Source organism: Cololabis saira, chromosome 19, assembly GCF_033807715.1.
Source record: "Cololabis saira isolate AMF1-May2022 chromosome 19, fColSai1.1, whole genome shotgun sequence".
Lineage (NCBI taxonomy): Eukaryota > Metazoa > Chordata > Actinopteri > Beloniformes > Belonidae > Cololabis > Cololabis saira.
In genome coordinates, this window is record NC_084605.1 from 8,281,462 (window position 1) to 8,308,599 (window position 27,138).

At 40.8% G+C, this 27,138-nt stretch overlaps 1 protein-coding gene across 1 annotated transcript in view; it reads left to right on the plus strand.

The window, feature by feature from the left end:
• The first annotated feature begins 919 nt into the window (after positions 1-919).
• LOC133418822 (rho GTPase-activating protein SYDE1) overlaps positions 920-27,138 on the plus strand; it is a 37,361-nt gene continuing 11,142 nt past the window's right edge. Inside the window, exons 1-6 of the mRNA XM_061707681.1 lie at positions 920-1,197; positions 12,899-13,203; positions 15,033-15,498; positions 16,530-16,871; positions 18,341-18,536; positions 24,788-24,951. Of these exons, the coding sequence (XP_061563665.1) occupies positions 1,113-1,197; positions 12,899-13,203; positions 15,033-15,498; positions 16,530-16,871; positions 18,341-18,536; positions 24,788-24,951 (1,558 nt within the window). The 5' untranslated portion in view covers positions 920-1,112. The remainder of the gene's footprint in view (positions 1,198-12,898; positions 13,204-15,032; positions 15,499-16,529; positions 16,872-18,340; positions 18,537-24,787; positions 24,952-27,138) is intronic.

The following is a 27,138-nucleotide window of genomic DNA, read 5'->3' on the forward strand; positions in this document are numbered from 1 at the left end:
AACAAATGTAAATCAATGGTGTTGACAGGAACTTCAGCAATACAAAAACAGATCTACAATATTTTACTGTATACACATTTTCTGATTTTACTGTAAATACTCTGTGACAGTATATTTCTAAGTTATATAACTAAGTTAGAGTGCTCAATACAAAACCCAAATTGTACTACGTTGTCAGTTGTAAAATAGTGAATACTATGAGGGTGTTGAACAAAAGTTGATATTGATAGCTGTGGTTTCAATTTTGTTATCCATTGTTAAATAAATGAGAAAACACACATGTTCAATTGAGAAAAAAATGTAGGTTTTGATGGAAAAGTTTGGTTTTGATGGATGTGTGACAAGTTTTGAGAAAGTGGTGTCATTCTGCAAACATCATAAAGTGTTTTGGTTATTTCAGCTTCTGTTAAGGGCTTTGTGTGAGCTGTTTTGAAAAAGTAAACTGTGAATGGAAAAATGTGCCAAAACGATCAAGAAAAACTGTAACATACCAGGCACGTTCTCAGTTGTGTCATGTAACGTAAGCATACCGTACAATTATTCAGCCTGTTGTTGCCTCTACTCTATTTTTATTTTAAATTGCCTTTGAAGATGACATGTCTGTTCTTGTTGTTGGATTTTATAAAATAAATTTCCCCCAAAAATGCGACTTATACTCCAGTGCGATTTATAGTCCGGAAAATACGGTAATCTGAACTGTTTATCTTCAACGTCTCTGAACTCTGATTTGGGCCAGACGGTGAACGTGAGCCAGACACGGCTTCTATCCAACTGTACTGAAGGGTAAACTACACTTCCCATGAGCATTTGCCCCTTCTCTTCCCTCATCCCCACGCTGGAGGGAGGGCCGTGGGAGGAGGAACAGTGGGTTGGAGAAGGAGGAGAAGGGGGGAGTTTGGGAAAGAATGTGTGGAATTCATTTCCTGTCGAGCTGCTCTCACAGTGAAGGAGAGCAGGAGTCATGGCCAAGTCTGAAGGACTCCTCCGGAGCATGAAGGAGAAGAGGCGCTGACTCCTGCTGGACTTCTGGGTCTGATCTCCTCTCCAGAACCTCTGGACTCTGGAGGAGGAGGGGGAGCAGGAGGAGGAGGAGGAGGAGGAGGGGGCGCACCATGGCCGAGCCCCTGCTGAAGAGGACCTTCTCCCGGCTGAGAGGCAAGGACCGGAGCCGCAGGAAGACTGACCCCAAACTGAGCGGTGAGTTACTCCCCAGCAGCCAGCAGCCTCCGGGCCGGCAGGCAAGCAGCTGCACGTCCTGTTTGTCCCAGTTTCTGAGCTGCTGAAGCGGGACTCGACTGGGAGCCGAGGCTGCAGGCTGGCAGGATCAGCAGTAAAACTCCAACTGCTTCCTACTGGAAGATCCATCCTGCTGCGTTTCAGCCTGCACTTCCCAAAGTCATGTGCCACAGTTAGTAACGCCTCTGTTTGTTTGTGTAGAACCATAATAAAAATCATCTGATCACAGCGGGTCTTAGTATCTGACAAAAACAACCTCAGACTGATGACAACATAGAACTTTTGTTGTGTTTATTTTGCAAAAATGAAGCCAAAAACAGACAAACATGATGTGGGTATCCCTAAGTACCCCCACGACTCAACAGCCTGCACTCCAGAGTCTCCTTTAGTAGCATAACTTAAAAAGTGTCATTAGATGTACGACTTTATCCGTCTATCACGCGGTTGTGGAGGAATTTTGGCCCATTCAGAGGTTGTTGGACTGATGCACGCTGCTCTGGACGCTCTAGACTTGGACCAGGTCTTTCCAAATCCCGTGTTCGGGATCTCGTCACATGACCCAGTTTCAGCCAAGCTTCAGTTGTCTTGCAGAGTCCCAGGTCCCATAGTAAAAACCGCATGAACCCTCCACCGCCGTGCTTGACAGTGAGACGGAGGTGTTCCCGCTGAAATGTCGAGTTGAGTTTTCTCCAAACATGGTGTTAATCCTTGGTATTAAGGCCAAACAACTCCACTTTAGTCTCATCTGTCTAGGGATGGGCGGTATGGACAAAAAAAATATCACGATAATTTCTGGCATTTAACCCAATAACGATAAAAAAAATACCAATACAAAAAGTGTCATCAACGGGAATATTTCTTTCTTTCAGGCTCATTTCTTTCTTTCTTTCTTTCAGGCTCATTTCTTTCTTTCTTTCTTTCTTTCTTTCTTTCTTTCTTTCTTTCTTTCTTTCTTTCTTTCTTTCTTTCTTTCTTTCTTTCTTTCTTTCAGGCTCATTTCTTTCTTTCTTTCTTTCAGGCTCATTTCCTCAATTTATCATTTTTACCGTGAGATGACAAATTCTTACCGTGGGGAATTTTTTTGACGGTTTATCGTGAACGGTAAAATATCACCCATTCCTACATCTGTCCATGAGATATTTTCCCAGAAGTCTTGTGGTTTGTCGGATCTGATCTTGAGCAGAGTTATTATCGTTCACGAAAACTAACAAAAAAACGAAAACTAAAATTGAAAAAAACAATTCCGTGAACTAAATAAACTACTAAAAAGAACTAAATAAAAACGAAAATTAAAAGACAAAAACGATAACTAACTGAAACTATATTGCGTGTTTAGAAAACTAACTAAAACTAACTGAAATTATAGATATAATTTCCTCCGTTTTCGTCCCTGTCAATATAAGCCTCTTGGTATGATCAATTTATACCGCTCTGGCCGTTTATCTCCAACTGGCAGCTACGGCACCTTAACGCCTCACGGTCCGTGACATCAAAACTAAAACTAAAACTAATAAAAACTAAACTAAAACTAAGCATTTTTGAAAATATAAAAACTAATAAAAACTAGCAAACCCACACTAAAAACGAATTAAAACTAACTGAATTGAAGGAGAAAAAGTCAAAACGAAATAAAACTAAACTAAAATGAAAAATTCAAAACTATTATAACCCTGATCTTGAGAATAATCTTTCTCACCGTTGAAAGGTGAACTCCAAAAAGTTTGGAAATTGTTTAAAAACCCTTTTCAGCTCCTTCACTAACACCATTGCTGATGTCTTTTCCTCTTGGCATTGTGTTGATACACACCTGAATGCAAACTGCTGATCTGTGTACCCGCTGCTGATCACTTCATCAATCAATGATGATCAGCATCACCTGGCTGCAAGTTTTAAATCCTGCAGAAACACTATGGGGGTACTTGGCGTTGCTCACATGATTTTATTTCATTATTTTTTTTTGATTCACTTTTTGTTTATTGGAGGTCCTATTTACCCAAAACAGCTTCTGCATCTGCATGAAGTCATGATGAACTTGATGAACTTGTTCATACATGGTAAAAATGAAGACTGATTCAGACTTGAGTTAGCTGTTTTCAGAGTCACGGCTGAAGTTTGTTGTCAAATGACTGAAATGTCCTGGTCCTGGCAGGGGTCACATGACTTTATCTGCTCAGATCTGTGTTTATATTCTCAACAGAGGGGCACAGCTCACCAACCCCAGGTCAAAAAAAACAAACTGGGATACTGTGTCAAATGTAAATAAAACCGAATACAATGCCTTGCAAATCTCATAATCTTTAATTTATTAACAACAGAACATAGCAAGTATATACGATGTTTAAAGTATCTCTGAAGAAAAGATAGAGGTTCACCAGTCTGAGGAAAAGTGTGTCTAAACTTGAGAAACGTATCCAGAATAATGATTTCTCATCATAATGCAATTGTCAAATATACAAATCATCGTCTACTGTACAAAATATTATTAAAAGAAATCTAAATGTGAAGAAAACTGTATGTAAGGGAAAAAAGTTAAAAATCCATACTGGATGCCTGTGATTCATTTTCTATATTCAATAGTGATTCAAATATAAATTTATGAGATTTGCAAATCATTGGGTTCACATTTTATTTGTTTTTACATCATATTCCACCTATTGTGGAACTGGGGTGGTAAAAAGTTCCCACCATTATCAGCCAAGTTGTTGCTATGTGCCACCATTTGAGCGGTTTTCCTCGACAAAAACGTTGCTAAATCAGTCAAACCAAAACAGTTTAGAGCACATACAATTTAAAAACAAACTAATTTGTTTCTTTGATCAAATGAAACTAATGTATTTGACCTTAAAGGAGCTTGAGGCAGGATTTATGAAAAAAATTCGTAAACGTTTTAAGTTTTCTAGTAATAATGTCAGATGAAGCGTTCCAAACCAAAACGAATGAGCCCTCTAGTGTATCTCTCCGTTGCCTTGAACAGGCTGTGTGCTGCAAAATGTGCTGCAGTTGTGACCGGAATTTCCCGCGCTGTCCTGCGGATGTGACGTCACATGACGCTGCATGCACGTTCTCCCTGTTCTCCCGTGCCGGCTTCGCTGTTGGCTGCAGTACCCCCGACGGCCGTCGTGGTGAAGGGTGGCGCTAGAGAGTCTCATTTCTTAAAAGGAGCCTCATGCTCCTTTAACGCTAATACAGTTTGATTATGAGTCATCCTGTATAATGAGCCTGATTTTCTCCATGTTTTCATGTCAAATTTCAAAGACGTTTTATATCTCATCATCAATAGTTTATATTCTAATATCACCAGAAGAGTCAGAGAAAGTGAAGAAACCTGTGTATGCTTGGGAGAAGGCCTAAAATCAATGATGGATACCTTCAACAGCAACGCATTAAAAATGGGCATGATTCAGTCCTCAATCACACATCATGAAATTATTCAGTAAGCTTGGCATCAACATATTATGTGCTTTCTGTTCTTAAGATTAAAATATGAGTTCATGTTTTTTACAAGTTGCTACATTTGGTCTATTTCACTAAATGGCCGATCATTTCTGAATTTGGGAATAATAAGCGTGACTCTTAGACAGAGTTTGGTCCATCCAGCAGATCTGTTTTGGATCAGGACTGGATCAGGATGCTTCTTTTCCATTTTGATCTGAATCATGTCGCTCCCATTTCTTCCAGTTAAGATCTGGAATACTGACTGGGAACATAAAACAGAGTGTCATCTGCATATAAATTGACATTTATTATGTATAACACCAGATAGTGCTGAGTATTAGCATATTGTTAAATAAACATCAGTTACCTATTTTAACTTAGCTTAGCTCATGCTACCTATAATGCTAACTTATGTTAGCATACATTCTGTCTGTAACATTAGTTAGCTTTGAATCAGCCTATCCAGCTTTATTTAAGACGTTGCGACAGGATCAACATCTGAAATCAGGACTCTGAGGGCCCGATTTACTAAGATCCTAAATAAAGAGTACTAAATTGCGTGTGCACTGAAAAAGTTTGCGCGTGCTGTTGTTGTGTGTTTTGCGGGTGATCAACTAAGATTGCGTGCGCAATTGATAACAGGTGCAAACCTTAGTATTTAAATGAGGTGTTGCGCGTCTTACGGTTTGCGAGCGCAAAATGAAATTTGACGAGTTGGAGTTAGAGATATTAGTGGAAGAGGCAAATTGTTGTGCCGTATTCAGCACCCCTGCCGTGAAAAGCACCCCCTCGTATATTCAATGATAAGTAGACCAAGAAAAAAAACAACACACTGACACTTCAATATATTTATATATACACACTCACACAAACACATACTTAGGAGTTTATATTATATATATTTACAAATATTATGGAAGACAACACAGTAAGCAGGCTATTAATTAATGACATCAATAACCATTTACTCGATTGTTGTTATCTGTGACTGTGATTGTGGGAAAGTATAGACTATTGTGGAATCCATGAGCGCATTTAAACATGAATCATTAACACAAAACTGGACGCTAAACAGAACGTGACACAGAATGAGAATATCATTTTTGTCAGACGAGGGGGTGCTTTTCACGGCAGGGGTGCTGAATACTGCACAACACCGGGGTATGACAACTGCAGAACAGGCGCACAATAAGAAACACTTTTTTCTCCATGAAAACACGTGATTTATTTATTATCACAAATAAAAAAAATGAAGGTGCCTCCTGTGGCAACCTTTTGCTGAATAATACTCGATTTAACATTCAAATAAAATATTTCTCCTTTTGCATGTGGAGAATCCTTACCACAAGTTGAGCCATCCCCACCCCAGTCCTCAAATCAGGCACCAACAAGCATCCCTGCGTAATGCTGGGCAGATTAGCACCTTCCTTTCAAACGTATTAAATACAGACGCAATCACAATCCCCGCAAAAACTTTCAGGCTTGGTAAATCTCATTGCGTGTGGTAAAAGGAGATATTTGCATTTTCCCCTCCCAGTATTCAGCGATTTCTGGCGGGTACGCCCCATATTGATTATTCATCAGGGCAAAAGTACTAAATGAACAGCGTGTGCTATTTTGCTCATTTGAGAGACGCAATCCTCTTTGCACGCTGTTAGTAGATCAGCTTGCACATTGCTTTGCGGGTGATGTCAAGTTTGCACACGTTTTTACGAACGCAAACCTTTAGTAAATCAGGCCCTGAGTGTTCAAACAGCCCTATCATGGTTATCTGAGTGGCTAACGCTAGTCAAGAGCCACTGAGCTTCACTTAGGGGTGGCTGTCAGCTAGCTGAACTACTAGTTTATGGCTGCTGGTTTGGGGTTAGCCTTCAGTTAGCTGCTTTGGACAGTGAGCCATAACCCTTCCAGGCCAATGGAGTCAGACTGTTTATCATTGGCCACACCTCCTGTGAACCACTCCCACTTTATGTCAATCACAGCTGTCTTTTTAGCTTAGCTGACTTAGCTTGTGTAAACCTATGATGCCAATTCATATTCATATTAATCAAATCTGACCAGCTAAACTTTTTCCCCCTCCCATACCACCCCACATCCACACACAGTGGTCTGCTAGTAAAATTAACAACACAAAAAAAATATTCTCTTTATGAATGACCATGTTCTGTTGGGTCTTCATACACAGCTCGGAAGTCAGTACAGTGACTAAACTGAAGCGTTAAGCAGCTAAACTGATGCCATTGGCTGTGCCGGCTGCCAATTAAAAGACCACGCCCCTAATTGTACTATTCTGCTTCCAAAACTGGCTTCAGCATAAAAAAACATTGGCTTCCTCTGAGTGGTGGTCCGTCAGAGGAGAACCGGACAGTCACTTCTGACACATGAACCATAACCGTCTGTCCTGGTTTCATAAAAATACAAAGAACAACAATGAGGATCTTTGAAATGAGCTGAACCAGGACCAGAATAAGACCCAAGATCTGAGTGCTGGACCATCAGAAAACTAGCTGAGAAACTGTAATCTGCTCATCTACACACATGCTTAATGTTCGGCTTCCTGCAGACAAACTGGGTCATCTGACCATTTCCTGTAATTAGACCGTTTATGTGTGTGTGTTGTTACTTCCTGTTTATCTCCCATGATGCCAGAGTTAGCAGGACGACATGAAGACCTCAAAAGTCAGAAACTGTTTTCCGATCTAAAACCAAACAAGTAGGTGAAAGTAAAAATGGATTTATAAAGAAACAAAAGTGTGAACTCTCGTCCTCTGTCTTGGTACAAATGGATAGCTGATGATTTTAAAGGAAACTTTTACAGTTTCGAACTCTGAATAGCAGTATTAGTAGCCAAACTAAGAAAAAAAAAGGAAATTACGAAAATAAAGTCGTAATATTACGAGAATAAAGTCGTAATTTTAAATATATTATAAATATATAAATATAACTTCACAAGATGCTCAATGTTCAACATTTTAACACACTCTTCCTGTTAGAGTTCTCATAAATTAACACTTTATTCTTGTAATATTACGACTTTATTCTCATAAATTACGACTTTATTCTCGTAATGTTACGATTTTATTCTCGTAATATTACGACTTTATTCTCATAATATTACGACTTTATTCTATTACGACTTTATTCTCGCAATATTACGACTTTATTCTCCTAATATTACGACTTTATTCTCATAATATTACGACTTTATTCTCCTAATATTACGACTTTATTCTCATAATATTACGACTTTATTCTGTTACGACTTTATTCTCGCAATATTACGACTTTATTCTCGTAATTTCCAATTATTTTTTTTGTCTTAGTTTGGCCCTAATACTCCGTCGTAGAATAGAGTTGAGAAGTCTAGGTTGTTTTTTTTCTCAAAACATCTAGTTTCATGTTTGATTTCAGCTTCACTTCATTAACAGCTTTACCTTCAAAAACAGAAGCTTTATCTCTGGGCTCTGAGGATTCTGGGATGAACTGTCAGTTGAAATGTTTACTGTCATCAGACAAAAGAAAATTTCAATCTTGAGAAGTTCCTACGTCAAATAGCAGAGCTGTTTCAAGTTACAGACTTTACTGATGAACAGGGTCCTCCCAGCCACTAGGGGGCCCTAAACTACAAATTAACCCTCAATCTCCAGTATTTGTGTAACAATAAAATGACCCGTCCTCTTTTAATCCACCTAACAAGGAATATTAAAGTACTTTACTATGGTGAACCAGGCGCCAACCATCTAACTTCTCGGTTAACTGAGGTCGACTAAATGTTACGTCATTTTTCATTTTGCCGTTGAGTCGATATGTTTGACTGTTTATCCCGCTGTAAACGTCTGACGGTAGCTCTGCAGATATTTGGACTGATGGAGCTAGAAGCAAAGCTAGCTTTGATTGATGCAGTGGCGTGTTTCCGTCAGCTAACATGGCTACGTCTCGTACAAAGAAAACCAGTCTTTGGAAACCAGCGGGTCACGTGACCGAATGCTTCGTGCGTTGTTTTTACCGTGGAAGTGGCGAATTTAAACGTACTGTTCTTGTAAAACGTGTGAAATCTTTTCGTAGAAACTTGGAAGTCTAAGTTCAGACATTCAGAGTTTATTTATCTGGTGAGCGAATATTTTGAATTATTGTTTTATTACAACTTTGCAAGTTCGTAAAGTTATTTTGCATATTTCCATATTTCCATACTCATAATTTACACATTTTTTCTTTTAAAAATGCACATTTATAAAACAAAAAAAGTTTGTCAAATTTTTTTGATTTCTTATAATACATGTGTGAAGTAAAAACGGGAGTTTTCTTATTAAATATATACGACTCAAAGTGTTCTTATAAATATGAGTTCATAAGTTGAAAAAAGTAAAAAGTTGTGAAAGTTTTCTTTTTTGCTCAAATACATTTCTTTTCCCACATTTTTCTAATTTATAAATTCAGAACTTTTGGGGTTTGGTCCAAATACGTCCTTAAACTGAACTCACTGACATTTATTTGGTTCATTTTGTTTATTTTAACTCAACTTGAATCTGAACTCTAGGTTGTAGAACTCTCTCGTTAAATCCGTTGCTATGGAAACCTGGCGTGTTTCCTTCTCGGTGTTGCTTGACTGCCATCCCTGATCGTCTGAACGGCTCCGAACTCCAGAAATATAGAAATGTAGGTTTTCAGACTTGCAGCTGCGCGACAGGTGCTGACGTCTCTGTGACCGAGCGTGAGCGTCGCGAAAACACACTGAAACACGTCCACTGCTGGTTGTGTGTGTGTGCATGCACGTATGCATGCATGTGTGTGTGTGTGTGTGTGTATGCATGTATGCATGCATGTGTGTGTGTGTGTGTGTGTGTGTGTGTGTGTGTGTGTGTGTGTGTGTGTTTCAGCCGCTAATGAATAGTGAATAGACAGCAGTGTGTTTGCTCTTAAACACAGAAGCTTCATTGACATCTGCAGAGTCACAGCTGTTTATTCACCCCCCCCCACCCCAACACGCCGCTGCACTTACACCACCCACCCCTAAACCACCCGCCGCCCCCCTCCCCTCTCCGTCCTCTCATCACTGTTTCTCAGGCGGCCTCAGATTAAAAACAGATGGACTATTATTAGCTCTCCTCCGTCAGGTCCTCAGTGGGCTGTTCAGATGGCAGGAAGTGCAGCCAACCTCTCCAGCATGTCACTTCCTGTCTGGGCCTGCTCTGAGCCAGAGGTGTTGGTGGAGTTTGGCGGAGGGACAGAATCTCTGTCCAACTAAAACTGGTTGCAGTTCGGTGGTGCTGACCATCAGCCCTCGATGAACTGCTCCCGAGCAGCTCTGCAGACCCAAACAGATGTTTTAACAGTTTGCTGCTCTGGAGCGTTCATGTGTGTCGCAACACAAAATCAACAGGGAAAGATGTCAGCGTTGCTTTCAGAGAAGCAGTTGCTGCTGTATATCAGACTGGAAAGGGTATTAAAACCATTTAGCCGAAGCTGGATCTAAAGTTGGATCTAAAACAGGATCTAAAACTGCTTTCTAATACTGTATCTAAAGCTGGATGTAAAACTGGATCTAATACAGAATCTAAAACTGGTTTCTAATACTGTACTGTATCTAAAGCTTGATCTGAAACTGGATCTAAAGCTGAATCTAAAACTGGATATCCAGCTCGATCTAATACTGGATCTACAGCTGGTTCCAAAGATGGGACAGCTGGATCTACAGCTGCATCTAAAGTTGGATCTAATACAGGATCTGAAACTGGTTTCTAATACTGTATGTAAAGCTGGATGTAAAACTGGATCTAGTACTAATTCTAAAGCTGGATCTAAAATTGGATGTAATACTGGCTCTAAAGCTTGATTTAAACTGGATGTAAAACTTGATCTACAGCTTGATCTAAAACTGGATCTTATACAGGATCTAATTCTGGCTCTAAAACTGGATCTAAAACTGGATGTAAAACTGGATCAAAACTGGATCAAAACTGGATCTACAGTCGGATCTACTACAGGATCTAAGACTGGATCTACAGCTGGATCCACAGCTGGATCCACAGCTGGATCTAAAATTGGATCTATAGCTGGATCTATAGCTGGATCTACAGCTGGATCCACAGCTGGATCTAAAGCTGGATCTACAGCTGGATCTAAAACTGGATCTAAAGCTGGATCTAAAGCTGGATCCACAGCTGGATCTAAAACTGGATCTAAAGCTGGACCCACAGCTGGATCTAAAATTGGATCTACAGCTGGATCTAAAACTGGATCTAAAGCTGGATCTAGAGCTAGATCTACAGCTGGATCTAAAGCTGGATCTACAGCTGGATCCACAGCTGGATCTAAAACTGGATCTACAGCTGCATCTACAGCTAGATCTACAACTGGATCTAAAGCTGGATCCACAGCTGGATCTACAACTAGATCTACAGCTGCATCTACAGCTAGATCTACAACTGGATCTAAAGCTGGATCCACAGCTGGATCTACAACTAGATCTACAGCTGCATCTACAGCTAGATCTAAAACTGGATCTACAGCTGGATCCACAGCTGGATCTAAAGTATAAGCTGATCAGAGTTGGGGGCTACTCTGTATTGCCAATATGACTTTGGTCCTTTTTGCTTCATTTTTGTTTAATAAATAATAACACGGTGAAAAATACATCTTATATTGTTGTTCAGAAGTTGCTAAGTCAGGCCATGACCATGTGGTTTTTAATGTTATATGTTTAAACCGAGGATGTAACTCTTGGACCTGAGAACAAATCAGAGCCGTTTATGTTTCACACAGAAGCAGCTGAGCTCTGAACAAATGTGGCGAAGTCACGTTCGGCTGGAAAACACAGAGTTTATTCATGCTGCTCAGACACCCGACGTAGCGTCTGTCACGAGGATCATGCACACGCACACACACACACACACACACACGTGCGCTACCCGAGGCTAGAAGCAGAAATACAGATGTTGATGATGTCAGAGACCAACGTCCCAGTTTCCGTGGTTGGTACCAGCTGATGGGATGATGGGAGCGTCACACTCCGTCCAGACTCCGGACTGAGGAACAGAGTCATGTGACGGTGAAATCTGACCTCGTTCTACACTTGTTGTGAGGGTAAAAGTACGCCTGGTACACTAATAGAGTATGTACAGTACATGTACATTGTATATTGTATATTCAGACACTCAGCCAGGTAAAAACCCTATTGATGATGTCACAGAGGGTTTGTCCCTGGGGCAGAGGCGTCTGGGAGATTTGCGAGGCCCTGTGCGAAATGCCAGGGGTGGGGGGGGCCCTCGCGCAAGAAATTTTGGGGTTTTTCGGGTCGGATCAGGTGTCTATATGCGCAATTTTGACTCTGCAATTAGCAAAATACTGGATACAAACACATACACACATTGCATTGACAAGATGACGAGTCAAGATATTTTTTATAGTAATGCCTGTTTATTACAACATTGTTCACACACAAATAATCTTACATGAATCAAATCAGCCTGTTACTGAGAGCGACTTATATTAGTGACATAGGGGCCTAACTCAACTGACATTATATAGTGTGTGATTCATTCCAGTTCTACACAAAACAAAATCGCCCCATAAGTTAACACATTATCAACATGCTTATGCATATAAGTCGTAATCTTCTCAAATTATAGAGGCTAAATAAATGAAAACAAAAAATATGTGCCTCGACTGCTCAGGGCGGGGCCCCGCGGCTGCTTGAGACCCGGTCGGATCTGTGATTTTTGTAACAAATTAATCAAACAAGCCTTTCAGAGAGGCATTAAACTCTTCCATTTTCTTTAGTTTTTTTTCTTTTTTCATTCTCTGATGGAATCAGAGAATGAATCTGTCTCGTTCTCTCGACATTGTGTGACAGTTTGTTCCAACTCCAGCCGTCTGGATCAGAGCAGCTTGTGTCTGCGCTTGGTCTGACGCAGTTGTATTGAACAACAGACACGCGCATCATTGCCATTGCACATATATTTATTGATATGCACAGACTAGTACACATTTAGGTCTGTAATGGAACGTGACTATTGATATTTATAAGGGAAAGAAAGAAAAAAAAACGAAAGAAGAAAAAAAAAAAGGCCCATAGCGCGAGGCCCCGTGCGGTCGCACGGTTCGCACACCCCTTGCAGCGGCCCTGCCTGGGGGTCATGACTATGACCTTATTGACGATCATCAGCTGAGACGTCAGATCACAGCGTCTCCTCTCTGTTCTCTAACTTCAACATCCGTGTCTCTGCAGAGGCTGCAGTCCCGCCTGACTCTCTCCAGACGTCTTCATCGCCGCCATCGCCGTCATCGCCATCATCGCCGTCGTCGCCACTGATGACAAAGACGTCGAGAGCGTTGACGGCGGCAGACCCCAACCCCGCCTCACGTCTTCGCAACCATATTACCGTTTCTAAGAAACAGCAGTGGGCTCAGCAGGGGCTGGCAGCTCCGCCTGCCTTTCGGAGCTCCGCCCAAAAGAGTTTGGAGCGGCCTTCCGGGATTTCCCAGGATGCATCTGAGCAGGACTCTTCCGGCCAGAGGCCGGTATCGGACAAGGTATGGCAGTGTGGTGGGTTTGTGGAGGTTTCTTTAAAGTTGAGATATCTAAATAAACTTGCTAAACGAGCTCGCACAATGGTGTACTACGTCCAAGTCAGTACTTTACTGCTTTGTTGACTTGGTGGATTCATTTCTTTGTCAATCTTCTCAAAAACAAAATATTCTTACTCTTACAAAATAAACAAAGCATTTTATAACAATAAGAAGATGAGCCGGCTCCGTCCAACTCCACCCAACTCTACCTGACTCTGTCGCCACAGTCACCCCCAACAGAAATAGAAAAAAATAAAATTTTAACGCGATTAATAAGCACTCTACATAAAAACCATTGAAAAAAGAGTGAGAATTTCAGATGTGGAGAAAGACGTAGAAATTAAAAAGAAAAAAATGCATAAACTCGTAGGAACAAAATGTAGAAAGTAGCTTTATAAACTTGCAAATACAGTATATGAAAAAAAATGTAAACTTAAAAATCACAAACTTAGAAAGAAAAAAGACTAAATATTTTGATTTTGTAGACTTTCGGCACATTTGTAAGAAAGCAAATAAATTTAGAAGATGGAGTTTAGAAATGTAAACTTTATATTTGTTTTTTCAATTTGTAAGAAAAAATTGAAATTTACAAGCTCATAAAGTCACAATTTTTACAAATTGTGACTTTATGAGCTTGTAAATTCATAGACAAAATTTAAAAATTGCTAATTTAAAAGAAGAAAATCTTTAAAGAATATAGTCAAAAATTGCATCTTTAAAAACTTTGAAGCTTGCGAAATAAAAACATAAGCAATAGATAATTCATAATTTTTCTAATTTTCAAAAACACGTTTTTGTGAGAAAAGAAATCTGAATTTCTTACTTTATGAACTAACTAGGGATGCCCTGATACCGATACTGGTATCGGGGCCGATACTGCTCTCATATACTCGTACTCGCAAAATTTCTCCGATACCACGCACTGATACTTCATTGTTGTTGTAGTTACTGGTTAGTGACTCTAGGGGGAGATGTTGAGCCGCCCCGCGGCTCCCCGGGTGAGTGTGCAGCCTCGCCCGCCGCTGCTCAGCCAGCTGTTCCGTTTAGCTGCTAGTCGGCTAAGCTTAGCGTAGTGATGAGAAGAGAGTGATACATGAGTGAGACTGGCAGCGCCATTTCAGGCAAGATAGCGGCAATTAATGCCAGCGGGATGTCAGCAGTGTGGACGTATTTCAATATAAGGGACGATGACAGACGCGAGGCAGACTGCGGGCTGTCGGCGGGGCGCATTGCCGGGGAGTTTTGTTTAAAATTTAATTTCTGTTGCAAATAAAACCTGTCTTCCAATTCATTGCATTTTCATTGCATTTTTAGCCTAGTTATTTTTGTGGTAGAAGTATCGTATCGGTACTCGGTATCGGTACTCGCTATCGGCGAGTACACAAATTAAAATACTCGTACTCGGTGTGAAAAAAATGGTATCGGGACATCCCTAGAACTAACTAATTTTAAGGAAAAAAATTCTGAACATCTGATTGTATAAATGAGTACATTTCTGAGTTGTGATTTAAGTTCTTCACAGTTAAAGAGTTAAATGTTGTTTCCTGCTGCAGGTGAAAATGGCTCATTTTATTTTTCCTGAACTACCATTTATCGAGGTCTTGGCATTTTGAAGCACTTTTGTGGTTCGGAAGCTCTGAATCTGTTTAGTCTGCAGAAAGCTTTTCTTTGTCCTGCATCTTTCTGCTTCTCTTTCTTCCGATTCCTGGTTGTTGGACGTTTCCCTCCCTTCTAACAATATTTTCACTCATCCATATGATCCAGAAGTCATATCTGTGTTATTCTGTTTGCAGAAACACCAGTATTGTGACAGGATGTGCGTCCCTCTGGTCAGGGAAACCCTCCCTGCCACAACACCGCAGGAGCCCTCCCAGCCAGCAGGGGGCTCCACTGACGACCCCACCACCTCCGTCAGCACCAAGCTGTCGGGCCAGCGCACCTATCTGCAGAGCCTGGATCGCACCAGCCGAGCCTGGCTGCTGTCTTCAGGAAAGTCCCAGGTGTCAGAGGAAGTCCTCAGACCTCTGGAGGACAGTGGTGGCAACATCTGGTACAACCCCATCCCCGAGGAGGAGGACGCAGGAGCTCCCCGCAGGGAGGAGGACGTATGGAGGAGGAGAGAGGAAAAGGCAGAGGGAGGACCAAAAAAGATGCTGGGAGAAGAGCACGGCGGAGAAGGTTGTAGCACCGACGGGCCACAAGAGGGTGCAAATCCCAGCATCAGTCACATGACTGATGACATCAGAGCAGAAAACACAGGTAGGGGGAAAATAAAAGAGTAGCTACTAACATTTACAAAACCTTTCCAACCCTACAGTAGGAATGGGCCATATTTTACCGTTCATGATATACCGTCCAAAAAATTCCCCACAGTAAGAATTTGTCATCTCGCATTTATGGTTCTGCGTTAAATCCACACACAACGTACGTGAAGGAAGGAAGGAAGGAAGGAAGGAAGGAAGGAAGGAAGGAAGGAAGGAAGGAAGGAAGGAAGGAAGGAAGGAAGGAAGGAAGGAAGGAAGGAAGGAAGGAAGGAAGGAAGGAAGGAAGGAAGGAAAGAAAGAAAGAAAGAAATGAGCCTGAAAAAAGAAAGAAAGGAGCCTGAAAGAAAGAAAGAAAGAAAGAAAGAAAGAAAGAAAGAAAGAAAGAAAGAAAGAAAGAAAGAAAGAAAGAAAGAAAGAAAGAAAGAAAGAAAAGAAATGAGCCTGAAAAAAAGAAAGAAAGGAGCCTGAAAGAAAGAAAGAAAGAAAGAAAGAAAGAAAGAAAGAAATGAGCCAGAAAGAAAGAAAGAAAGAAAGAAAGAAAGAAATGAGCCTGAAATAAAGAAAGAAAGAAAGAAAGAAAGAAAGAAAGAAAGAAATGAGCCTGAAAGAAAGAAAGAAAGAAAGAAAGAAAGAAAGAAAGAAAGAAAGAAAGAAAGAAAGAAAGAAAGAAAGAAAGAAAGAAAGAAAGAAAGAAAGAAAGAAAGAAAGAAAGAAAGAAAGAAAGAAAGAAAGAAAGAAAGAAAGAAAGAAAGAAAGAAAGAAAGAAAGATATGAGCCTGAAAGAAAGAATTAATTCAATGTAATTAGTGTAGTTTAGTAGTATTTAGTATCTTTTAGAGCAGTGATTTGGCTACAAAGACTGAATGTGGTGATAGATTTATAGTTACAAAGGTGGAGTTGAATTGGTATTTTTTTTATCACCATTTTTATCGTTATCGGGATAAATGCCAGAAATTATCGTGATAATATTTGAGTCCATATCGCCCATCCCTAGCCTACAGCAGGTTTTCTCTCTCTCCCTGTCAGATTCCCCGCCCACAAACTCTAGCCCCGCCTCCCAGAAGAAAGGGGGCGTGTCTACGAGTATGATTGACAAGCTGAGGTCTCCCGGTACGGTGAGGAAACTCTCCCTCAAGATGAAGAAGCTCCCTGAGCTGCGCCGGAAGCTCAGCCTCCGCTCGTCCTCCCGGGCTAATCGCCATGGAAACAGCAGCAGGGGGGGCGGGGAGGAGTCGACCAGTAAGAACGCTGCGTCGTCGTCTGCACTGTCCAATCAGAACGTCATCAGCAGGTATCACCTGGACAGCAGCGCCCCCCCGGCGCGACCCCTGCGGAGGTCGTCCAGAGGTCGCTCGGCCAGTAAAGGAGGTAAGCTGCTCCGTTTACTCGTTTACCGCCAGGATGATGCTAGTTTAAAGATCTGGCTCTTCGTGACGTTGGCATTGTGACATATTAGAGGAATTTAAAGATCTGAACCACTTTACGACTACAAGAGGAATAAAAATGGGCTGTTTTCGTTTTTAGGCACCTAAATAAGAACATTTTATTACGTCACGGTAAAACCAAGGTTACGGCCACGAAATGCACCGTCTGTCATGTGATCACACAACTTTTGGTTGCCAATAGTTTATAAGGTCTTGATTTTTTTGATTTCTTTCAAATTGCTAATTTATTTAACTGATTCTTACTTTGCAAATTGTCAAGTTTAATACCTCAGATATTTTTTTATGGATATTTTTTAATTTTCCAATTTTTAAACTCTATGAGGTCTCATCACATTTGGTTGGTTATGAAGTCCCATTTTTTAAATTTTTTTTCTAATATGCAAATGTATGTCAATATTTGTGAATCTTTATTTTTTATTTTATTTTGCGAATTTATAAAATTACAATCTATGATTATAATAGGTTTTTTTGTTATTTTTTCATTTTTAAGTTTATAAACTCAAAAGGTCAGATAGATGTTACCTTGTTTTATTCAAGCCTCGAAACCTAACCGTGTGAGATGATGTGCACATGAAGGTTCCCGATTATGGAGGATTTTTTGTGCCAAAATTAAATAAATAAATACATCATTAATTAATTAAAATGGGAATGAAATATATCATTAATTAATTAAATGTGTCATTAATTAATTAAATGCAGTTTTACATTTCATGATTCACACGTAACACGAAATCATTAATTAAATGTGTCATTAATTAATTAAATGCTGAAATAATAAATAGATATTTTTACTTAAAATGAATTGTATTTTAATTAATTAATAACATATTTCATTCAAATTTTAATTAATTAATGACACATTTAATTGATTAATGATATATTTAATTCCCATTTTAATTAATTAATGATGTATTTATTTATTTATTTAATTTTGGCACAAAAAATCCTCCATACCCGATAAGAAACCAAACCAGGATATTAGTGTGGGTGGAGTCATCAGTTGGGGGGCGGGACTGGATGGGGGGGCGTGGTGTCCACATGTTCCAGTTTATGAAGTCACAAATCTTTTGACTTTAAAGTCAGAATTTGTTTAATTTTCAAATGTGTGATTTAAAAGATTTCAGTTTTTCTTGAGAAAGTGAAAAATGTGTAAAGTCACAATTTCTAATATTATTCTTGCAAATGTATTAGTTTCTGAAGTCAGAAATTCGCCTTTTTTAATGGTAACAAACAAGAAATTTACGGCCAGTAGAAACCTGCGTTAGCCCGAATATGTTCAGACACGAAGCTGAAGTTGTTTGAGGTGATCAAAGTTGCCGACTTTGCCTGATTCTGTTGACTCACCTGGATGGACGAGGCGACGGCTACAAACATGTGCCGTGTGTTTGTCAGGTTACCTGAGCGACGGCGACTCTCCGGAGCTGTTGCCACGGCAACAGGCCCCGCAGCCCGCAGCATCCCAGGAACCCCCGTGTGACGTCAGCTCCTTCCAGCTGTACGTGGGCTCGGACCCGCCGCGCTGCAGCCAGCGGGTGACGGGGCTGCTGACGGTGCACCTGCTGGGCCTGGAGGAGATGAAGAGCGGCAGGTCAGTGGGACACGCCTCCAGCACGCATGCGCACGCATGCGCACGCAGCGCTGCTGACACACCAGAACCAGCTCAGCTGGACCGCGTCCACCTAAACAAAACACAACTTTACAGGCAGAAAGTTTCTGAAACGTTTGCAGTTTTACAGTTTAGTCGACAGTTTTACAGAAATAAAAGTGAAATAATTATAAACGCCAAAAGCTCCAGACTCAGAGACACTTTCTTCCCCCAAACTGTTGCTCTGATGAACTCTCATAATTGTGCAATAATAATAATAATTAAAGCTTGTGCAATTTTCACCAATAAAAGTCAAGGACTTTTATTGGTGAAATAAAGTCTAAGTAACTAAGTCCGATGACACCACCCACGAATTTTTATGTCAAACCATTCAAAAGTTATGGCAGAAAATAGGATCTATCACATATCGACCAATCAGAAGAAGGGGCGAGGCACATTTGCACCAATTAAGGTGAAGGAGTCAAAACCGAGTCCGATGACACCACCCACGACTCTGTACGTCATACCATCCAAAAGTTATGGCAGAAAATAGGATCTATCAAACATCGACCAATCAGATGAAGGGTGGGAACACTTTTTGGCGTCTAGCGTCGCCACGGTAACGCTTTTGACTGAGAAAAGTAATGCGCATCGTCGCCTGATTGAGACACACATTTTGATGTATAACACACCTGGGTGCACGTTATGGTTCATAAATTGCGCCAAAATTACACGATTAATTCAAAATGGCCGACTTCCTGTTTGGTTTCGGCCATGGCGCCAAGAGACTTTTCTTTTAGTTGCGACGTGATACAGGAGTGTACCGATTTTCGTACATGTACATCAAACCGTATTGTGGGGCTTGAGGCACAAAGTTTTCAAGGGGGCGCTGTTGAGCCATTTTGCCACGCCCATTAATGTAAACCATTAAATATCAAATTTTTCGCCAGGCCTGGCTTGCGTGCAAAATTTGGTGACTTTTGGGGCACGTTTAGGGGGCAAAAAGACACTCATTTTGTCGGAAAAAAAAAAAAAAATTCCTACAGATACAATAGGGCCTTCGCACCGTTCAGTTCAGTGCTCAGGCCCTAATAATCCTAAAAACAGATGAGCAATGCTTCTAAAGTCTGTGATATGTTGACTTTGGACTAAATTTGTGGTAAAATGACTTTTATTATTGATGTCAGGTCAATCTGATGATCCAGTAATGGGTGTGTTTGTACGGTATTTTTGTATAAATGTGGCTGAAGGTCTGCAGAGGCGTGATAGTGGCTGATGTGAATGCTCAGTTTAGTCAATAATATATATAAAACAATGAGGTTCAGCATGCCATGCAAGCAGTATGATGCAAGCCTTAAGCCTGAATTATGGTTCTGCGTCAAACAAACGCAGAGCACACGCCGTCACCGTGACGCCGCCGTGAACCCTTCAGACTTCTCCGTCACTCCATTTCATCGCGGTGCAGTACCCACCGTGACCGCTAGCGATCTTTTCCTGAATGGTTTATCCGACTTTTTCCGGTCACAGTAAATCAAAGAGATAAGGACAACTATTGTGCAAAAAAACAAAACAAAAAAAATCACACATACACGAAGAAAAGAGCACTGAAAGTTCACGACTGCTTCGAACCGGAAACCGGAAATGCGTTGCTTCCAAGTGAACCAATCACAGCCCTCTCCGTCTGCGTGTGGTCTGCGTCGCCTCGACACGTAGTTACAATTTTCGGAGGTGCACGTCAGTGACGGTGTCAGTGACGCCGTCAGTGACGGCGTCAGTGACGGCGTGTGGTCTGCATCGACGCGTACCACACGCCGTAGGCACGGCGTCGTTTTGACGCAGAACCATAACTCAAGCTTTAAAAGGGCAAGAGAGCCCCCCGAGCTGGAACTACCAGGCACACTATGACATAACGATTGTAAAAGCCAAACAGTGCACATTTTTTTAATGATCCCGAGCAGATTTCACTTCAGGCTGAATTCAAGAGGTGGCAGGCCTGACAAATGCACTGCACTTATGCAAATTTTGACCTGACAGCGGTGATAAATGAGTAGGCAGAAGATCACCAGATTTATTTAAATTCAACCTGAGAGTTCATCCTGTAGTGCAAAAGTATGTCACTATACAGAGGACATGGGTCTTCTCAGGACAACGGATCAGGGTGTTAAAACTCACCGCTGGAACCCTGAACCTTGTGATGGACTGGACGCTTGTCCAGGGTGACAGCAGCCCCACGTACCCTGGAAAAGGAAGATGTGAGCATAGACAATGGTTGGATTTACAGTAAAGTCCCCTGCTTGTCTGATGTAGGATTCCAACTGTCAGTCACGGATCTTCTTTTTCATATTTATTGCCTACTGACAGTGTTGTGCAAGTTCATACTCCTCTTGAACTAGTCCAAAGTTCAGTTCACATAGTTTTAAAATGAATAGTTCACTTCATAGTTCACCACTAGTTCAAATTCAGTTCATTTCAATATTTTTAGGTGAGAAGTACGAATGAAACGCCCCCCTATCCTAAATCTGTTCACTGTATACAATCATGTATCGTCTTAGTGGCTTTTCAACTTTACTCAGAGGCTGTAAATCTCCAACAATGTAGTCCATTATCAGTTTGTCTACCTGTTGCAGGTAAATCAACCCCCTGCAGGTGCAGCAGAGGGACTGGGGTCGTTTGGGGATGTCGGGTCTTCTTGGTCTTTCCTGATCACTTTTTCTTAATTGTCAAGGACTTGCAGATATTTTCTCACACTGGACGGAAGCTTTAACTCCACATGACATTTGAAATTTGAAGTTGACAAGGCAGATGTTCAGACTTGTTTTCTCAGCGCATGTGGACATACTTTACACAGAAAGGTTAGATTTCTACCGTCGGACTCTTTGGGAGACGATGTGTAAAATTCCCGCAGATAATGATAAGCGGAGGCATCATCTGACCGCTCGCTGACGCTGTGTCTGCAACGTCTCTCTCTTCACTGGTCATTGTAAAGACTACACCGGCTCGGGCCACCGTTGCCATGGAGCAGGTGCCCCGTGTTAGGATAGTGTGCACTGCATTGTGGGTAATGTAGTGTGAAGTCATTCGGTGCGTCCGAAATGCCACACTAAACAGTATATACTCAAATGTATACTTTTTTTTAATATATATATATTAGGGGTGTAACGGTATTTGTATTCGTCCCGTCCCGTCACGGTACGGGCATCACGGTTCGGTTCACGCAGTCATACGGCGAATACGTCTGACTGAGTTAAAAAAAAAAAAAAAAAAAAAAAAAAAAAATCAATCATCGTTTTTTTTCCCTTATAAATATCAACAGTCACGTTCCATTACAGACCTAAATGTGTGCTAGTCTGTGCATATCAATAAATATATGTGCAATTCATATATCATCATAAATTGTAGGCTATAATAATGATAAAATGTTCTAATTCTTAATTTACAACTGTCCTGAACGCACCGGGGCCGCCAGCCAAAGCGGGTTGGGTGTAAAGACTGATTTATGGTTCTGCGTTAAATCGACGCAGAGCATACGCCGTAGGGTACGGCGCAGTCTACGGCGAGGTTATGCGGCGACGCGCAACCTTCGCCGTAGGCGCTGCGTTGGTGTAACGCGGTACCATAAATCATCCTTAACAGTCACAGCAAATTTGCCGTGAAGGAGATTAGCGCTAAAGTTTAAAAGAGGACTAAATTTGTACAAAGTTTTGAATGTTACCCTGTTTTCCACGTTACCTGGATTATTTTGGGTTATGGAAGAGGCGACTGCCATTGGTGAGTCAGTGTTACCTTCTTAAATAATGTCTTTATCAGAATGTGTCTTGACCAGCTGCCTGTAATGTGCTTGTGTTGTTGTGAACGAGACCGCCGAGTCTATTCTCTGTTCTAGAGCTCAGAAATGATGTTACAGACCGCTGTGTCTATCTATCTAGATAGATTGTGTCATTTTAGACCAGTTATGTTTTTTTTGTATTTAAGCTGAATCAAAGATGGAACTGAGTCAGTCTGTGACTATCAGAGTTTTCAGCGCCGTGTGATTGACAGCTGACAGGCTTGTGTGTGTGTGTGTGTGTGTGTGTGTGTGTGTGTGTGACTTTACTCTGCTTTCTGCAGCATAGGCCTATATGCTTGGCTCAATAAAAGTGAGAATAAATGTAGTTTGATGGGTAGGATGATGTTGAACGTTAAAATGACTATCATAAGGGCCCATGGAGAATGCTCCGCCCCCAGACGGCTCTGCCCATATGCAGCAGTAGAGGAGCCCGGGTTCAAGTATTTATTACAAGTGCTCGAGCTCGTTACAATGTCCCATCCCGCGCTCACATAAACCAGTCCGTGGTAAAATTAAAAACACTAATGCACAAGTTAAATGTTTTATTCTATTTATTTTACATTTTAATAAGAGATGCTTTTTAGTTTTGTAGCCAATTGAACAAACTTTAACTTTCAAATGCTATGATCAAAATAAAGGAAGAAAAAACTCGTCTTATACATTTGGGACTTTTTGTATTTTTTTTCCCGTTGTACCGAACCCGTACCGAACCCGTACCGAACCGTGACCCCTGTACCGAGGTACGTACCGAACCGTGACTTGTGTGTACCGTGACACCCCTAATATATATATATATATATATACTGTCTGCACATATATTAATGGTTAATACCATGCTGGTAATAACCTAAAGCATATATATATGTGCATTTTTGATATAAAATACATATGATATATACAGTTGTATGAAAAAGTTTGGGCACCCCTGATCATTTTCAACATTTTCCTTTATAAATCATTGGTTGTTCGGATCAGCAATTTAAAGCTATAGGAAGCGTTTAGAGGCTATTATTTCTGCAAAAGGAGGATCTACTAAATATTGATGTAATTTTTCTGTTGGGGTGCCCAAATTTATGCACCTGCCTACTTTTGTTTAAGTAATTATTGCACACTTTCTGTAAATCCTATAAACTTCATTTCACTTCTCAAATAGCACTGTGTTTGTCTGCCATATGATATATTTAACTGAAATTGTTGATCTGAACAACCTATGATTTATAAAGGAAAATCTTGAAAATGATCAGGGGTACCCAAACTTTTTCATACAACTGTATTTTTTTTTTTTTTAATATCAGACTCAGAATCAGAATCAAGTTTATTAGGTCAGCTTATTTTTATTTTTTTATTTTTTTTTCAAGAAACAATATGTCACATATATTTATTTTATTCATATATATATATACACATACATACGCATACTTATATACATATACTGTATATACACATACATACCCAAATATTTTTTTTTGGGGAGTGAGGGGTGACATCCGCTGCTAATCCAGGACGCAAGAACACACATGGAAGCGCACATCGAGCAAAATTGGTGACTTTTGGTTTACTTTTGGGGCACGTTTAGGGGGGCAAAAGGGTCCTCTTTTCATTGGAAAAATAAAAATAAAAACAAAAACGAGAAAATTCCTACCGATACAAAAGGGCCTTCGCACTGTCAGTGCTCGGGCCCTAATAATAACAACAATCATATGCTGTAAGAATGCACCTTTCAATAACCATGACTACCTCATACTGCTGCACCTTTCACTTGTTAATAAGAGCCATTTGTCTATTTACTGCTTGCACTATTTAAATCTGGGTTCAGTGAAGGAAATAACCGGAGTAAAATTATCCGTCTGGCATCGTCAAACTTGGCCAATAAAGCTGATTCTGTTCTGATAAAAGTCCAGCTTGTTCCTACTGAACCTGTTTGTCAGCTGAGTCGCTTTGTCATGATCCCAACTCATCATCCCTTTAAAGAAACCTCCAACAATTATTCAAAGGAAACAGGATGATATTTTCTTAGTTTGGGTGAAAATAAAGTAAAATCTTGGATTGTGGAGTTATTGTTTTTGTGCCAAACACCTCTGAAAACTTGATACAAGTGAGATGCTCCAGAAGCATTTATTTCACGTGTTTAGTTTATTTAACACCAGATTTATTCCCATACACCTTGTTGTTACTGAGATAAACTTATATTAAAGTCAGATATTCCCTTTTAGAGCAAGAATCTGCAAAAAAAAGGATTAAATAAAAGGTCTGGTCAAGAAGTTAGGTCACAGCACCACCCAGTGGACTTTAGAGGAGTTACTGAAAGACGGTGCTTATAGTATTTTGTTTGTGCAACATCTGTTTCTGCACCAGAGGAACCGAAGACGGTGTCTTCAGTGTTTCTTCTGTCGAGGGTCCCGGTCTTCTAATCACATCTGTGTTCCAGGCCGGAGGACGGCAAGGAGGTGTTCCTGGCCATCCAGATCGACGGGGTCACCAGGGCCAGGACCTCCCTCCTGACGCTGCGCGGCTCCACCCTCTCCCTGAACCACACCTTCCACCTGCAGCTGGAGAGGGCGCGGCAGCTGCGCGTCGTGGTGTTAACGCCAGGTACACGCCCGCCACCCGTCCGTCACCCGTCACCCGTCACCCGCCCGTCACCCGCCCGTCACCCGTCACCCGTCACCCGTCACCCGCCCGTCACCCGTCACCCGCCATCCACGTCCTCCATCCATGACCTCCAAGGTCAGAGATCTGAACCAGCAGGGAGCCGGTAAAACTGCACGTCTGTCTCTGACCGCGAGAACCAAACAGCTTTAACCCTTGTGCTGTCTTCAGGTCAAGGAAGGAGGAAGGGAAGAAGGGAGGAAAGAAGGAAGGAAGGGAGAAAAGAAGGAAGGAAGAGAGAAAAGAAGGAAGGGAGAAAAGAAGGAAGGAAGAGAGAAAAGAAGGAAGGGAGAAAAGAAGGAAGGAAGGAAAGAAGGAAGGAAGGAACGAAGGAAGGAAGGGAGAAAAGAAGGAAGGAAGAGAGAAAAGAAGGAAGGAAGAAACGAAGGAAGGAAGGGAGAAAAGAAGGAAGGAAGGAAGAAAAGAAGGAAGGGAGAAAAGAAGGAAGGAAGGAAAGAAGGAAGGAAAGAAGGAAGGAAGGGAGAAAAGAAGGAAGGGAGAAAAGAAGGAACGAAGGAAAGAAGGGAGGAAAGAAGGAAGGAAGGAAGGGAAATGGGAAGGAAGGAAGGAAGGAAGGAAAGAAGGGAAAAAAGAAGGAAGGAAGGAAGGAAGGAAGGAAGGAAGGAAGGAAGGAAGGAAGGAAGGAAGGAAGGAAGGAAGGAAAAAAGGAAGGAAGGAAAAGAAGGAAGGAAGGGAGAAAAGGAGGAAGGGAGAAAAGAAGGAAGGAAGGAAGGAAGGAAGAAAAGGAGGAAGGGAGAAAAGAAGGAAGGAAGGAACAAAGGAAGGAAGGGAGAAAAGAAGGAAGGAAGGAAGGAAGGAAGGAAGGAAGGAAGGAAGGAAGGAAAAGAAGGAAGGAAGGAAGGAAGGAAGGAAGGAAGGAAGGAAGGAAGGAAGGAAGGAAGGAAGGAAAAAAGGAAGGAAGGAAAAGAAGGAAGGAAGGGAGAAAAGGAGGAAGGGAGAAAAGAAGGAAGGAAGGAAGGAAGGAAGAAAAGGAGGAAGGGAGAAAAGAAGGAAGGAAGGAACAAAGGAAGGAAGGGAGAAAAGAAGGAAGGAAGGAAGGAAGGAAGGAAGGAAGGAAGGAAGGAAGGAAGGAAGGAAGGAAGGAAGGAAGGAAGGAAGGAAGGAAGAAAAGAGGAAGGAGAAGGAAGGAGAGAGCAGGAGGAAAGAAGGAACAGGAGAATTAGGTCATTTGGACCCAAAGACAGTACAAGGTTAAACCGAGTCCTGAAGATTAAATTATCCAGATAGCTACGGGCGACCACCGCGGGAAAGTCACGGGAACGCCCCAGTCCACACAAAACCATCTGCTCGGACTTCTGCCGGGTTCTACGATTCATCTGGTACCAGACGAGAATAACACAGGAAAGGGATCCGAATCACATAAATAAGTCGTAGTTAAAAAAAAGGATCAAATATCAGTTACGAGAAAAAAAATCTAAACGTTACAAGTAAAACAGAAAAAAATCTGAATTCTATGAGAAACCGTTTGAAAAGGTCATAATTGTCTTAAAATCACAAGAAAAAAGTAATTTTGTTGTAAAAAAAAAAAAAAAAAAGTTTAGAGAGAAGGGAAGTTTAGAAATATAATCAAGTGGATTTGTCGTAAAATCATAATTTTGAAAAAAAAAATAGAAAATTTAATAAATGTTAAGTAAAATGTTTAGGAAAGTTCAATATTAATTGTAAATGTACAGCTTTAAAACTTCATTTTTAAATTCATTTATGACCATTCATATTTTTTATGTGTTAAAGAACAACTTTATGGTTATAAATGTGTAACTTTAATCCTATGAAAACAGTTTTCATACATTTTTATTACAACTCTTAAATTTAAGACTGTCGATACAAATTTATGACTTTATTCCCGCAGTTCTCTCTCTTTTGTACATTTAAAACTTTATTCTTGTAAATGATTTTATCTGCTCTTCACTGGTCCAGGTCCTGCTCTCGTAGTCCAGATGTTTTAGCGACAAAATGTTTCTTCAGATTAATTCATCAAAGATTGTTTTATAAATTCAATCCAAATTCACAACTTTATTCTTTCTATAAAGTGTATATTTTATTCTTGTAAAAGTGCTTCTTTCTCATAGTCTGATGTTTTCCTTAATTAAGGAGACTAAAACCAAACGC